The 16990-nt window shown below is 39.9% G+C and overlaps 1 protein-coding gene across 1 annotated transcript in view; it reads right to left on the bottom strand.

The window, feature by feature from the left end:
• CFAP43 (cilia and flagella associated protein 43) overlaps positions 1–16990 on the bottom strand; it is a 99325-nt gene that overhangs the window by 15808 nt on the left and 66527 nt on the right. Inside the window, exons 20-28 of the mRNA XM_018041743.1 lie at positions 13290–13415; positions 10849–10953; positions 9073–9189; positions 7934–8161; positions 5941–6147; positions 4931–5020; positions 4557–4637; positions 3584–3709; positions 1345–1464 (exon numbers count right to left, since the gene is read on the bottom strand). Coding sequence (XP_017897232.1) covers positions 1345–1464; positions 3584–3709; positions 4557–4637; positions 4931–5020; positions 5941–6147; positions 7934–8161; positions 9073–9189; positions 10849–10953; positions 13290–13415 — 1200 coding nt within the window. The remainder of the gene's footprint in view (positions 1–1344; positions 1465–3583; positions 3710–4556; positions 4638–4930; positions 5021–5940; positions 6148–7933; positions 8162–9072; positions 9190–10848; positions 10954–13289; positions 13416–16990) is intronic.

The raw sequence follows: 16990 nt of genomic DNA, 5'->3' as shown, positions 1-16990 counted from the left end.
TCAACATGTGGCCCAGAGTGTCTGGCTTCTTTCACTTAGCATGCTTTCCAGGTTCATCCATGTTGTAGAATGTACTAGTACTTTTTATTGTTGAATAATATGCCATTACATGAATAAACAACATTTTATTTATTCATTCATAGCTGGACATTTGGGATATTCCACTTTGGGGCCATTATGATTAACGCACTCTTATGACTAATGCTGGCACACTCATTCTCAATCTCCCTCACCAACTACTCTATGCACACATTCCCTCCCTCCTGGGCCTGTGACCACGTTCTCTTTGTGGCCACAACTCCCGAGGAACAGCCCCTCTCCTATGGCTACAGGTCTTACTGGGTCCTGGGAATAGTGCCCTTCCCTTGCCTCCTTAGCTCTAGCCATGATACTGGCTTCACGTTACCTCTAGTCTCTGGGAATTTTGCCACTCTTTGCTGTCTCCCTTAACCTTGCCTATACCTCAGTTAGGAGTCCCTGCATCCCCCACTCTTAATGTAACCCTTTCAGGGTATTTTTCCTGTTGGGACCCTGACAATACAGACACCATCCAGGAGCTTCCTTAACTTCTCTCATCTTTCTTGGTCAATACCCTTTGCTTTGGTGAGATTCATCTTCCATTAACTTGCAGAGAATGGGTGCTCAAAAATTTTTGAGACCTTGCATTTCTCAAAATATCATTACTCTCTTTTTATATTCAGTTAATAGTTTGGTCTGACATAGAAGCTGTTAGGAATAATTTTCCCTCAGAATTTAAAGGCTTCATTCTTCGTCTTCTTGTTTTTAAGTTATTGTATACTTCATTTACATTCTTACTGCTGAATCAAAGTAAGTCAGATTTTTCATCTGATTTTTTGGAGCATGTAGACTATTCGGTCATTCCACATATAGGATGAGCCCAACCCTTTACCAGTTGCTGGAAATATAAGGATGAACAAGAGAGACTCAGTCCCTACCCTCATGGAGCTTAGTCTTGGGAACATTAAAAAGTAACTCAATAAATTAAAATTCAGTTGTATTAAGTGATAGAAAGCAAAAGAACAGAGTATATAACAGGAAGATCTAACCTAGTCGGGACCTGATGGGTAAATATAGTGCAGGAAACAAAGAGGTTGGAAGAGAGTATTATTGGCAGAGTTGGGAGCAAGGAAGTGTGAACCAGGTGGCAGAGAGTGGAGCATGGCAAGTGAGGGGGAGGGTGGCACAGATGAGGCTGGAACAGGATGCAGGGCCAGCAAGTGCAGGGCCTTCCTGCCAGACAGGGTGTTGCTCTTTATCCTGAGAAGAGTGAAAGGCCTTGGAGGCTCCTTAAAAGAATGTCATATAAGTGAAGCTTTTATTTACCTGGTTGACAACCATCTCTGCCTTCACTCTCCTTTCAAAGAGTCTTTTCAAATGTTCGTCAAAATTCTGTGTGCTTTCTTGAATAGAATTTTGAAGTTTCTTCATTTCTGTTTCTAAAGACTAAAAGGAAATCAGCACCAAAGTTAACATGTAGGAACATCAGATGTTCCTAGGGAGCGATTGTTTACATTTTGCCAAAAGGAAGGGGCAGGTGGAGGGCAGGCCTCGTGAAGTATTCTGGGCTTCCCCTTCAGCCACAGATGTTACTCCTGGGTCTGTTATATTGTCTCTCTACTTTCATATATGTTTGACATTTTCCATAATACAAAGGTTTTTTTTTTTTTTTTACAAACCTTCAAAGGAGTCTTTTTTCTTTTGTAAATATAAGAGATGTATACAACATGTAAGACTACAGCATGCATCTATGGAAAAATCCAGTAGAGAGGGGCAAACTTATGCTGCAGGGAAATGGGGCAGATGGCTGGAGCGACAGCATTAAACAGATGGATGGGACGGGACCCAGTGCATGGACTGGAACATGAGGTACGGGTGGCTACAAGGCCATTTTATCCGAGAAAGGCAAGAAGGATCTATGGATTCAAGGTGGATGGGTGGTAGATGTGGTGGGAGAAGGGTAAGGAAAAGCTCTTCTAGTTGCTCCTCTTCTCTGAGCGAAACTAAGGGGAGAGTTGAGGGTCAGGTGTCGGAAGTCTGAGGACAGAGGAGAGCACACAGCATGGTCCTCTAGGATCTTGCCACGTAAAGTGTAGACCACCGACCAGCAGCAGCAGCTGAACCATGTGGTTGCTCAATAGAAAAGTAGAATCTCAGGGGCCTTCTCTATCCTCAGAATGAAAGAATATGAATCTGCATTTTAAAAAAGATCCACCAGGTTAAACCAGGGGGAAATTGAAACCTGGGGGGAGGGGGGATAGCATCGTTGAGCAGCTTTAATAACCCAATAAGGACTAATGTCATCAGAGTGAAACCATGGAGCATTTTTTCTTTTCTTTTTTTTAATGATCTCACGGTGATTTAATTTTTAAATTTTTTTAATACTATGAGTGTGAACTATTATTTTTATTCTTTAAAAATAGTTAACATGGGGTCATTTCCTAAGTTTGGGGGCAATGCTAAGAAAACTACAGGTATTGCCTTCTTGCATCCCCACAACAGTACAGAAAGAAGGTTCCAGAATGCCCATTTTACAGATGAGGAGACTGAGGTTTTCAGAGATAATAACATTTCCATGAGCCACATTGGACTCAAACTGTCCAACTCCAAAAGCAAAACATATAGTCACTTTATTATATTTCTTCACCCACTGCATGATGTGAATGCAGAGAAAGTTGAGTGCTGGTTTAATCAAGGCTGACTTTTTACCAGGTGAGCATGGTCAAGGGGCAGGGGGTGAAGGTGTAGGCAAGAGAGTATTTTACTGTGCAAGACCATGAAGTAAATGCTACCACTTTAGGCATCTGAATTCTGTTAAATTCTTGACATCTTTACTGCACTCAGAACTACTCATTTTGGATAAAACGCAAGGGCACGGTTAGAGGATGCAGTGAATAAAAACAGGGACAAGTTAACAATAGGTTCAAAGGAGCTGTTCATAAAATACAGCCTCTATAAAGCTGACAAACTGTCCTGCCTTGAATGATGGTATGATTTTACTTTCTTCACAGAAGGATAAATATTAACTTGGTTGTATACCATCAACTTTTACATCTCTATTATAATGGTAAGCAATTCCAATGTTGGAATGTTTCTTTATGATGGAAGGAGAAAAGTAGGAGTCCTGCATTTCAGAAATCTCAAATTAGAATTCTGTTGATTGTGTCATTCTTCTTTCACGTCTTTTCCTTGAAATTGAGAGCAAATACAGCAAGAGCATGCAGCTTAAATTGATGTAGGCAAGAGACAGCAGTACCTTGAACATACTGTCATAGGTGTTCATTAAACATCTGAAGAATGAATGAAGGACCAAATGAATTGTAATGATGTAACATGGGAAATCAATAAGAACTTTCAATTTTGCTGTGTGTTCTTATTGTTTAAAATTGTTCTAAGTCTTTAAATTTATCTGCACTCACTTCCTCAAATTCTCTTGATAATTTAAGCTGAAACAACATCCTGAGGTTACTAAAGGCACTTGAGAAAATGCCTTTTGAAATGTCATTTAAAAAGATACTGAAACAAAACCCTTGGTAAGGTAGGCCATATTCTCTGCTCTTCTGACCTTTCTATACTTATCTCTTTCTTCATTTAACTCCTTGACTTTTTTCTCATACTCTTTGAAGAGTTTCCTTTCCTCTTCAGACCACAAAGCATCAGGTTTTACCATGAACGCAGGCTGAGGAATCACCTGAAGAAATAAAGAAAAGCATCTAGGTTAAATATAAATGTAGCAATAGAGTAAAACTGAGTTACTGATACAGTTTTTAAAAAGAGCCCTTTAAAAGGGTATAGTTCTTCACATTGGCAAGACAATGACCTAACACTTTGACCAAAGGATATGAAAAAATGTTACAACTGTTTTTCTGTGACTTAAGCCAGGGTGAATAGTTTGGGATGAACCCTGATTCTGAGCTGACAAGTTCAGACATGCAAGTTGATATCCTCATAGCTAGAACTATGTCAGAGCTCCAGGATACCTATGTCAGGCATCAAAGGGCATATTCCTCGGTGTATCTGGAGAATTACAGGTGAAGTTTTATCCCTGCTTTCTGCAGAGACAAAAACCACTGTAGTTGCATTTTCAGTTGTTCATTTGTTGGCTTTTTTTCAGGTTGGAGGACAAGCCTGTGGTTTCAAACTTATTTGCCTGATTCATGTTTATAAGCTACTGAGTGAAGTCAAAGTGTTAGTCACTCCGTCATGTCCGTCTCTATGCTGCCCCATGGACTACAGCCCGCCAGGCTCCTCTGTCCATAGAATTCTCCAGGCAAGATTACTGGAGTGGGTTGCCATTCCCTTCTCCAGGGGATCTTCCTGACTTAGGAATTGAACCCAGGTATCCTGCATTGCAGGCAGATTCTTTACTGTCTGAGCCACCGGGGAAGCCCTTATGAGGCACTGGGGGTGGTATATTTATTGCTGTAGAATTTCTAAAATTTAGGTTCACACAGGAAAAAATGCGAATGGTTAAGGTCATGGTTAAGTAGCTTGCTCCATCCCATTCCACCTTCCATAAGGATGGCCAGGAATCTCACCATTCTCAAAATGTCTTCCTTCTTGACTTCCAGAACTCCTCCCATCATGTCCATGAGGGCTCGACGTCTTGAGTCAGGGCCCTTGGGAAAGAGCCAGGGTCAGAGAGGGTCACTGAGACAGAGACCACTCCAGTGGCACCAGGGACAGCCCCACCCCAATATTAGACTGACTGTATTTAGGATTGGGGAGGGCGGGCAGTGGCATGCATGGAGGGGAGAAGAGGCCACTGAGATTCCAGTGACCTCTGACCACGACAAATGCTCTAATGTCTGTCTCTGCTGAAGTACAAGTACAAGACTATTCAGCCAAGTTAGGAACAAGCATACCTAAAAGGAAAAAGGGTCCTAGGCGCCACCAGAGGAAAACTGCCTACCCGTGTCAGAAGCAATCGCTCCATTTCACGGGTCACAAGCAAGTCTGCTTTGGCTTTTTGCCACGGTTTAATATGTCTTTGAGCTGAAATCTGAAAGAGAAAATGTCGTTTCCTGCTGTTATTCTTACAAAACCCAAACTTTCCTTCTACACACTGGGACGGGGTTAGACGGAATTAGGGGGATAGAGGGAATACCCAGGTTTTGCTACCAATTTCCTATTTTGGAATGAAGATGCGATTCAAAATGAGAGAGTTAGAAAAATAGATGATTACTTTCAACAGGGACTGTTAGTGTTGCTATTACCTCTAAGCAACACTTTTATCTTTTGCCCTGAAGTAATCAAGATCGTTTCATGAGAGCAAGGGTATTCTCTTTGGATCACTTCTTATAAATGAAATATGGTTATATTTGAAATGTTCTCTTTAAGTATTTCATTGTAACTGTCTCAGTGCCAAACAGATTTTAAGAAGGCTGTCCAGTGAGCCCCTTCCTCTGGAACCCATACTGTTGTAATGGCTACATAACTAATGGAGCTCCATCAGTCTCATTCCCATGATGTGACCCAACCTCTATGGCTATAGGTGCTGGGCCCAAGTTGGCCCAAGGAGCCCCTTTCCAGGCAAATCTGGACCTATGACTAAGAGATTATAGTTTGGACCAGATGCTCCCTAGAATATAGGAGATATAACACAGAAACTACTAGAGGCTGCTGAAATGCAGACAGAAGTGAATCAAAAGATGAAGAAAGAGCACTTCTGCTCTCCTCACAAGGCTCTGGTATGCGGTTCCTGCTTCTTTCTAGGCTTGGTGTCCAAATCTTCTCTGGACTCCATGGGATTCATAAAAGAAATCCTCATTATTTCTGGGGCTATGTTAGCTGATTTTGTTACTTGCAACCAAGATTTCTACCTTATACAGTTGCTTCTAGCAGCAAAAAGAAGAAGAATAAATAAGAGCCTGGAAAATGTCGTGAGAAAGAAGGCGAGAGATGATACACAGAGAATCATACCTCACTACTTTCCACAACAAGGGTTCTCTCTGGCTTTTCACAGTCCTCAAATTCTGGTTGCCAGACTGATTCTTCCAACTCCAGATCTAAAATAATTTCTTTAATCCTTACATTTTTTTCCTTCACACGTGCAATTTCAATCTCTTTTTGTTTATATGCAGCATCAAACTCACTATTGAAAGCTGTTTTTACCTTGTAAATAATATCCTGAAATATCAATGTTATAAACACATCCTGTATTATACCCTTACTGGCAACATGGGCCCACATTTTACTTTTTCTCCAAAATCATTTTACAAATTATACACAAGTTAATCTAAAATACTGTTTGCATTAAGTCATTTCTTGGTTCAGTAATCTATAGCGGCATCTGACCATGAGCAGGATTAAGGCAACAGCATAACTGTTACACCACAGTGTATATCCAGAAATGTACATTGTAATTCAGTGTGCAGGTATGTTAACAAATGCTGAAGTGGATAATGGATACATGGAGGCTCTTTGGACTATTTTATCTACTTTGGTGTATGCTTTTTTTTAATCCATCATAAGAACATTTGAAAAGCAACATTCAGTATTTGGGCTTCCCTGGTGGCTCAGATGGTAAAGAATCTGCCTTCAATGCAGAAAACCGGGGTTTGATCTCTGGGTCAGGAAGATCAACTGGAGATGGGAATAGCTACCCACTTCAGTATTCTTGCCTGGAGAATTCCATGGACAGAGGAGCCTGGTGGGCTACGGTCCGTGGGGTTGCAAAGAGCCAGACACGATTGAGCGACTAACACTTTCATTCAGTATTTAAGTTGGAAAATGTCTTTTTTTTGGAATCATGTTTGGGTAGATGAGGTGAAGAGAAGATGCACTGTAGAGGTTGTTTGGAGAAGCTCCCATAGAAGCACAACCATGTACAATATTCTTCCTCTGTACAGACGGCTCATTTTTAATTAGAAAGGGAGCCCAATCCAGCTAGTTGGATCAGCCAATTACTAAGGTATCTCTGGTTTGGCAACTGCTTATGAGTAGAATGATGGGTCAAACTAAAAGTAGACTTTATTTTATCATCAGAGTTCAATCTACATATCTATTCTACTGAAGATGAAACCATTAAAGCAGGGTGGAAAATGGTCTTAACAGCTGGCACCAGAATTTCTCCTAGCCTGAAAATATTTTCCGTAGGGAAAAGGTTTTAATAAAGTGGCAGGAAGGTGGGACACTGAGGGCATAAGTCAGCAGAAGCTAAGCAACCAAAGAGATAACTAAACAGTTCTCAGAATAAATACGTAGGAATTTCAGGTATTGGAGGAGACGAAGAAGAGAAAAAGATAGGAAGAGACAGCAGAATAACGTAGTAGGAAGTTAGAACTCAAATTGCAGACAGGGCTGAAAGATTTTCAAGAACAGGGATGACCAAACATTAAATATCAAACCATCTGCATTGGTGCAATCTCAAGTTACTGGGTTTTCAAAAACCTTCAGTTGGCTTGTATAGGTGGTGTGTTCTGAAGCTGACTTGTTGGGTTGAAAGCAAGGAGGAGCTTAGAGCCTGAAGGACACCATACCTTATCACTGAGCCCCAGAACTTATAGAAATCTTAGAAAGGAAATTGTATTTCCCCAGGTTAAGAAGATAGATAAGCAATCACTCCTTGATCTTACAAGGAGTTCCTAACTGACATCTGGGTTACCTAGAAGGTGGCATTCAAGGATTTCTTTTATCTTTGAGCTTCCCAAAGACCTTTGTAGAAAGACGGTTTGTGACATTAGCCAGTGGAGGGTGCTCTTTACAAAACCTGGTATCAAAGAACCCACTCCACATTGATGAAAACAACTCTTGTCCATAAGCTCTGTTTAAAGAAAATGGAGCTAGCTATCTGCATGTTTCTCTGTGTACTTTAAAGACATCATTGGACTGGCATTAGATTTCAGTCTGAGCCTTTGCAGGACACTTCACGGGAAGTTTGAGGTTTTCAAAGATAAAGAAAAAATTCACCCACTTTCAGCAATATAATTTGGTTGATTTTCTCCTCTCTGGAATGAAGTTCCAATTGGCTTGACAATAAAGAGGTATGTACCCTAAAATCAGTACTCAGACTGCCAAGCATGTAATTGGGCAAGCTGGTATCTTTCATTGTCCCGTCTTCTTCCTCTTCTTCATCTTCCTCTTCATGATGCTTTTTAACCATGGGAACTGCAGACTGAACCTCTACAATTTCTTTCCGTAGCTAAATATAGAAAAAGATGAGATGAGAGTTATGCAATAAGAAGAATTCTCTAAAGAGCAAGTTTGAGACAACCTAATTATTTCAACAAGTATTGTAAAATGTTAATTGTCTTGCCAGCAACTGAATTTAAAGTGATGGATAGTTCTTGAACCTGCTGAAGAGAAAGCTTCAGAAACTGATAAAGTGTGGATAAATCATGAAACTAAAAAATGTTCTTGATAGTGTATAATATTCATATTCTTCTGTCAGGATGACAGCTGCTTATAAATATTCTGAGTCTTTCTTGGTACTTAAGCATTAAAAAATATACCTTCTCTTCATGTTTTACAGGAACTTATTCCCATAGGACTGTTATGCGTAGGCAAGAAGAATTAAGCATGCCTTCAATTTATGTGTCAGAAAAAGAATGACTGCAAAGTTCTGGCCGAAATGGAACTATACCAATTGGACAGTATTTTTAAGTGGTTTGACAGAGATTGTTGGGAGGGAAATGCTAGGATTACTTTAGGAAAACCATAAATCCCAGCAAAACAGATTCTACTTCATCCCTGGCCAACTATCTTAAAATACAATCCCCAGTGATAAGAGATGATAAAAATGAGTTATGAGTGGATGAAGAACTCATGACCAGAACAAGAACAAACTCCCAAATATAATTTTTTAAAGTATATCATTATATTTGAGGGATAGGCAAAGTTGTTAGGATATAGGTTCTAGACTTACTGTTTAGATATAGGCCTACAAATATAAACAATATATACAAATATAAACAACCATACAAATATATACAAATATAAACACAAACAATATCTAGACGTATCTTAAGTAGTATTCTGACTCAAATCTGTATGAAGGAAATACTGAAACAGAAAACATCATAAATAAACACACATATATATTTAAAATTGTACTTTAAGACACTCTGTTTCAATCTTCTTTTGCTGCACAACTCTCTTCAGTTCTTTCAACTCTTCATCTGTGCGTTCTTTCATTGGGAAGTTCTCAACCACATAGGGGATGTGAAAGCACTTGGGGGTGAAAAAAGCAAAATGAAAAAAATACATTGTCAGTACAATTATGCGTATCTGGGGCACTGTGGGAGATGTTTCCTCTGATTAAAACTAATTCATAGGCTACCATCATGCATGAGCAAAATGGCTCATGGAAGTTTTTAAAAAAGAACAATGCATGCCATCAGTATTGGTGTAAACTTTGTAAGAAAATACTGTACTTTTGTGAAAGATCTATTTCTAGAGCAGTGCTTCTCAACTAGAAGTGATTTTGCTTGCCCCTGTCCCCATCTTCTTCAGGCCCCCAGGGATGTTTGGCAAAGTCTGGAGACAGTTTTGACTGTCACTAATAGGCGTGGTAGATACTACTGGGGCCTAGTAGACAGAGGCTAGGAATGTTGCAAAAATCCTCCAATCCATAGGACAGCACCCATAACAAAGAATTATCCGGCCCCAAATGTGCTGTTCTCAAGAAATCCTGTTTTAGAGCAATACTCAAGCTCATAGATGTAGGGTGACCAATACTTCATGACCTAAACAGATGGCATATTTGAAAGTGAAAAAGGTGCCGTTAATAGTTACTCCAGGATCACAGGCATAAATTGGGACTTTCGGTTACCCTAGACAAAGAGGGGAAACTGCACTGGGAGGAATCTTAATAAAAAGGCACAAAAACAGCCCTTTAGAAAATGTGAAGCTAGATACAGGTAGAAATGTGAACATTATTAGATCTAGTTTTCAATCTGTGTGGAATGTGAGTGAGGTGGCTTTTTTGGAATAGACAGATATTGAGACTTGGATGCAGGTGGTGTCATAGAGGAAAGAGAGAAAGAGGTGTAAGACAAATCTTGAGAGATGCTGGTTTAGAAGCACATGGGGACCGAGCAGAGAGGGAAAAATAAGACCCAGAGAAAGTGAAACATGGAGGTGGAATTCAGCACAGGAAGGGGCAAGGCATGGTTTGCTTTCCTATATATGGACTTTCCTGCACTTTTTCTTTTTTTTAATTTAATTTTTTAACATAAATTTATTTATTTTAATTGGAGGTTAATTACTTTACAATATTGTATTGGTTTTGCCATACATCAACATGAATCCGCCACAGGTATACACGTGTTCCCCATCCTGAACCCCCCTTCCTCCTCCCTCCCTGTACCCTCCCTCTGGGTCATCCCAGTGCACCAGCCCCAAGCATCCAGTATCATGCATCAAACCTGGACTGGTGATTCATTTCATATATGATATTACACATGTTCCAATGCCATTCTCCCAAATCATCCCACCCTCTCCCTCTCCCACAGAGTCCCAAAGACTGTTTTATACATCTGTGTCTCTTTTGCTATCTCGCATACAGGGTTATCGTTACCATCTTTCTAAATTCCATATATATGCGTTAGTATACTGTATTGGTGTTTTTCTTTCTGGCTTGCTTCACTCTGTATAATAGGCTCCAGTTTCATCCAGCTCATTAGAACTGATTCAAATGTATTCTTTTTAATGGCTGAGTAATACTCCATTGTGTATATGTACCCCAGCTTTCTCATCCATTCATCTGCTGATGGGCATCTAGGTTGCTTCCATGTCCTGGCTGCACTTTTTCTTTTTAAAATTTTCTGCCATGAGACTTTCAATGAAAATTTTCATTGGCTAAGATGTACTTGAAGTTATATCTGTTACCTTAAGAGCTCGGCCTTTCACAGCCATTGAATTCCAGCATTCTTCTTTGATGATTTCAGCCAAATATCTCTTGGCTAGGTTTTGCATCTCAACATCCTTTCTTATCTTCAAGAACACAGAAGGGAAAAATAATGTTGAAAATGTGGCCTCAAAGAAAATAGCTTGACTGTATAAATTCCTTAACCAGATGTACTTGGAGGGGGTATTCCCCTATCTTTGAGAACCTAAGGTTTAGTCTACAGGCTTAGGATTTCCTTCCTTGAGGACCAGGGTGTCAACATGAACACCACTAAGGGCAGGCAGGTCCTACACAGGAGACAAGGCAGGTGTACGGGCCGTTGCACAGCTGTGTTAGCTAGATAGCCATACACACTTCACAGAGCTGGCTGGCTGGTGCAAGGCGGTGACGCAAACCCACCATGCCAAGTATTCTTGTTTTATTAGAAAAGTTTGAAATAGCTAAAAATGTTGGCTTAATTCTTGTCAATGTACATCCGAAGTGCCAGTTTGTGACCTCTCCCTTGGGGTCTTTACTGTACTAAATTCTTCTTTTTTTAACATCTACCATGAAATGAATGTTCTACTACTCCTGGGGATGTACTTTTTCCCATTTAGAAGCATATGTTACCTCAATTAGTTTTTATCTCCTTAACTGACTCTATTACCTAATATTTAAGTGATGAAGTATTCTTATTTCAATAAAATTTACCAAGAGCTAGCCTGAAAGTGACACCCAACAATCTTTAGTTGTTAGGGTCCTCTTCAGAATCTGTTTTCAAAAATTTTTTTTTTACTGAAGTGTAGTTGATTTACAATGTTGTACAGACCTTTTTTTTTTTTTTTTTATTTCACTTTGTTGGAAGAATTATTAGAAAACTAGCTGAGAATAGTACTCTCAGATTCATTCATTTATTTTCATTTTATTCATTGTCTGAACAAATACCATGTTTAATTTGCATTTTGTTTTTGATTTTGTCCATTGAGTAAATGGCTAAAACAGTTTAAAATTAGTTTTTCTTAAATAAACAGCTCTTTTGGCATATCAGTTGTCAGAATCTGACTGATTTCTAGGGCCCTTCAGGCTTTCCCTTTACTACTTCTGAGGCTACTTGATCAACCCTTTCAGAAAAATATTAATACTGTGGGACAGTATTACTATTACACATTAATTAATATTAATTAAATGTCCAGGTGGTCATTATTGGGCTTTGGTCTCTTCCTTATTGGTGGGATCCTGGCCAGAGCTGGCTAGTAGCGTGGTTTCTTTAGGACAGGGATCCCTTGCTCTCCCCAGGGACAAATATTCTGCTCCCAGGTGGATTTATGGTGCCATCTGCTAACAGTATTCTGTCCTGGACTGTCGGGTTCTACTATCACAACCAGTGTAGGGCTGATATCTCCTCAAAAGCCCAGAGTTCAGGAAAAATAAACAACATGAGGGAAATGAGCATGTGAAGAGCTTATCTCTGTACCAAAGTCTGAGTCAGAGGATCAAGGAAGCTCCTCGAGGGAGGCACAGGAATTTGATAAGAAACAAGGAGTGGGGCCTCTGGGGCAGAGGCATGGGTTGGAGTCGAGTGAGCACAGTGGCTGCATCAGTGATCGGGCGTCCAGAGGGGCAGGTTCATGGGGCTGAGCGGTCAGACGTGAGCTTAAAGAAAGAAGCAATGAGACGATGAGGACGGGAGCAGGCATCTAAGCCAACTCATTTTAGGGTGGTCAAGATGAACGGCCTGGGAGAAGCTGGTGGTATCCCAGGCCTGAGCGAGGCCAGGGCCAAGGAGGATGAGCCAGAAGCACAGAGGGCAAGACCAGGACTGCTTCCTGGCTCTGCCTCAAGTTGTATTCTCTTAACCAAGTGAATACAGTGACTTAACCAAGTGACTGAGGCTCTATGACTTAGTTTCCTTAAGTGAGGAAAACAATAGCTTACCTTTTTGGGTTGCTACAACAATCAAATAACATTAAAAAGGCCCTAGATTGGTTCCTATCTGTTGTAAAAAGAAAAGGGGATACATTGCTAGTCTTCTCCAACCACTTTCACAATGGCTATCGTGTAGATGGTGCTCAAAGATTAGAAGAATCAGTGAGTACAGCGAGAATGACTTCAGCTCGAATTAAGAAAGCGCTTACTAAACAAAAAATGTTTGAAGTTGGTTTCAGGTGGCTGAGGAGACTTTCAAAAATGTTCAAATATATGGCAGAAGATGGTTGGCATAATGTCATGGTGAAGAGACAACAGGTGTCTGGCTGGTCTAGACGCTCCTCTTCCCCATAACTTCTCTGACTCATTCCATTTATATGCACTAAGTTTGCTTTATTCACGTTACAGTAGAAAAGTTTTATTTTATTTGCATTATTCTGGAAAAGTTCTCCTTCCCATTTTTCTTTTTACTTTCTTTATTAAATCTTTATGGTGCTTAAATAAAGGTTTTCGTTACCTTTTCCACTTCTTGCTCATTTTCATTATGCAGCCTCTCCAGTTCTTCAAGATCCAGGCCAAATTCTTGTTGCTCTAATTTTGCAATATCATCTGCTGCTTCATTTTCTTCCATCATGTCAAGAACCTGAATTTTCAAGTAGGAAAGGTTGGAGATGAGTAAACAATTAAACTTTAAAGAGACGTTTCCTTGAGTCTCTTCAGACAGCAACCAATAAAAAATAGATATTCTGTTTATCTAAATGTAACTGTCAAGCAAAGAATTAGGTTAGAGGGTTAATTCATAAAAGCTTACTTATCTAAAAACAACAAAAATATGTAATGATATTAAGAAATTACAGATATTTAGGTATGCTAATGGTATTCTTCTTAAGTATTTTCAGAGTTCTTATCTTGTAGATACATACACTTAAATAATTAAAGGTGAAATGATATGAAATCCAGGATAGTTTTCAAAAAGAAAATGTCCTAATGTCCTGGAGATATTGTATATGTGCATGGTGAGAGGGGCATGGGAGAGGATGGTGTATATGCGTGCTCAGTCACTCAGTCACACCCAACTCTGTGCAACCCCATCACTCCTCTGTCCATGGGCTTCTCCAGGGAAGAATACTGGAGTGGGCCACCATTCCCTTCTCCAGAGGATCTTCCTGAGTCAGGGATCAAACCCAAGTCTCCTGCGTCTCCAGCACTGGCAGGCGAGCTCTTTACCACTAAGCCGCCAGGGAAGCCCTAGTGGACGGGTATAGGAAACACTATTGGTGATCAGATTAGATTATTATTCCCTCTATTTATACACATATTTGAATATTTCTATAATAAAAATATCTTTAGAAGTTTATAGCTTCAAAAGATTCAGAGACAAAGGACACATCAGTTCAGTTCAGTTCAGTCGCTCAGTCGTGTCCGACTCTTTGCGACCCCATGAATCACAGCACACCAGGCCTCCCTGTCCATCACCAACTCCCGGACTTCACTCAGACTCACGTCCATCGAGTCCGTGATGCCATCCAGCCATCTCATCCTCTGTCGTCCCCTTCTCCTCCTGCCCTCAATCTTTCCCAGCATCAGGGTCTTTTCAAATGAGTCAGCTCTTCGCATCAAGTGGCCAAAGCATTGGAGTTTCATCTTCAACATCAGTCCTTCCAATTAACACCCAGGACTGATCTCCTTTAGGATGGACTGGTTGGATCTCCTTACAGTTCAAGGGATTCTCAAGAGTCTTCTCCAACAACACTGTTCAAAAGCATCAATTCTGTGGCGCTCAGCTTTCTTTATAGTCCAACTCTCATATCCATACATGACCACTGGAAAAACCATAGCCTTGACTAGACAGACCTTTGTTAGCAAAGTAATGTCTCTGCTTTTGAATATGCTGTCTAGGTTGGTCATAACTTTCCTTCCAAGGGGTAAGTGTCTTTTAATTTCATGGCTGCAGTCAACATCTGCAGTGATTCTGGAGCCCAGAAAAATAAAGTCTGACACTGTTTCCACTGTTTCCCCATCTATTCCCCATAAAGTAATCAGACCGGATGCCATGATCTTAGTTTTCTGAATGTTGAGCTTTAAGCCAACTTTTTCACTCTCCTCTTTCACTTTCATCAAGAGGCTCTTTAGTTCTTCTTCGCTTTCTGCCATAAAGTTGGTGTCATCTGCATATTCGAAGTTATTGATATTTCTCCTGGCAATCTTGATTCCAGCTTGTGCTTCCTCCAGCCTAGCATTTCTCATGATGTACTCTGCATATAAGTTAAATAAGCAGGGTGACAATAGCCAGCCTTGACGTACTCTTTTTCCTATTTGGAACCAGTCTGTTGTTCCATGTCCAGTTCTAACTGTTGCTTCCTGACCTGCATACAGGTTTCTCAAGAGGCACGTCAGGTGGTCTTGTATGCCCATCTCTTTCAAATTTTCCACAGTTTCTTGTGATCCACACAGTCAAAGGCTTTGGCATAGTCAATAAAGCAGAAATAGATGTTTTTCTGGAACTCTCTTGCTTTTTCCATGATCCAGTGGATGTTGGCAATTTGATCTCTGGTTCCTCTGCCTTTTCTAAAACCAGCTTGAACATCTGGAAGTTCACGGTTCATGTATTGCTGAAGCTTGGCTTGGAGAATTTTAAGCATCACTTTACTAGCATGTGAGATGAGTGCAATTGTGCGGTAGTTTGAGCATTCTTTTGCATTGCCTTTCTTTGGAATTGGAATGAAAACTGACCTTTCCCAGTCCTGTGGCCACTGCTGAGCTTTCCAAATTTGCTGGCATGTTGAGTGCAGCACTTTCACATCATCGTTTTTCAGGATTTGAAATAGCTCAACTGGAATTCCATCACCTCCACTAGCTTTGTTCATAGTGATGCTTCCTAAGGCCCACTTGACTTCACATTCCAGGATGTCTGGCTCTAGGTGAGTGATCACACCATCGTGATTATCTGGGTCATGAAGATCTTTTTTGTACAGTTCTTCTATGTATTCTTAACACCTCTTCTTAATATCTTCTGCTTCTGTTAGGTCCATACCATTTCTGTCCTTTATTGAGACCATCTTTGCATGAAATGGTCCCTTGGTATCTCTAATTTTCTTGAAAAGATCTCTAGTCTTTCCCATTCTATTGTTTTCCTTTATTTCTTTGCATTGAGCACTGAGGAAGGCTTTCTTATCTCTCCTTGCTATTCTTTGGAACTCTGCATTCAAATGGGTATATCTTTCCTTTTCTCCTTTGCTTTTCACTTCCCCTCTTTTCACAGCTATTTGTAAGGCCTCCTCAGACAGCCATTTTACTTTTTTGCATTTCTTTTTTTGGGGACACATATTACAACATATATGACAAAGTATTAATATCTTCAAGATGTAAAGAGCCATTACAAATCAACCAAAACAACAAAGACAATATAATAGAAAAAAATGACTTCAGTTTCAAAATGGACTGAGAATGGGCTTTGCAATCTTCCTTTCTTGCCCAATCCATAAAATCAAGAGAAAGAAGTGTGTAATAAATCAATGAATCCAATGCTGCAATCAAAAGAGGAAGAAAGAATCCTTCACAGAATGGAAATTGGTTCTAAAATATGAAAATCAGTTGGATCTGAATGGTGCAGCATAGCCCAAGGGTCCATGAGACAGTATTCCGGCAAAAGGTAGACTGGAATTATCTGCTGAAGTTAGATCTCCTACACATCTTCTTCCCAAGCTTGCTGCACTGTTGTGGTGAAATTATAACAGGGAATTTCAATTATAAAGATGAGCATGCAACAATCAAAAAAATAGATCTCCAAATATTTGGGGTATAACAAAACCACTGAAGAGAGACAATAAATTTAATAAGCAGAAAACTTGTTATGCAAAGAAAAAGAGTTAATCGAGCAAGAAGAGTAGAATTTCACAGTAACTAGGGATGCAAAATATTGCATCATCAAAATAATTAAGAGGTCGTGGAATTGAAAAGTTTAATCTTCAAAACAAACAGAAAATTCAATAGATGGGCTGAATAGTGAAATGGACACAGTTGAAGATCGGTAAAAGTCAGCTAAGAATCCTCCCTGTGTATAACAAAGGATAAAAAGATGAAAGTGTAAAAGGAAAATCAATCAATGTGTGTGACATATCTACAAGTACCTGTTACTAATATGACTTTAAGAAGAAGAGAATAGGAGAACTGGGGCCACAATGTTTAAAGAAACAATAGGCAGAATTTTTTAAAGAC

This window comes from Capra hircus, chromosome 26 (assembly GCF_001704415.2).
Source record: "Capra hircus breed San Clemente chromosome 26, ASM170441v1, whole genome shotgun sequence".
NCBI lineage: Eukaryota > Metazoa > Chordata > Mammalia > Artiodactyla > Bovidae > Capra > Capra hircus.
Note: the sequence above shows the minus strand (reverse complement) of the source record. Positions and strands in the feature narration are given on the sequence as shown.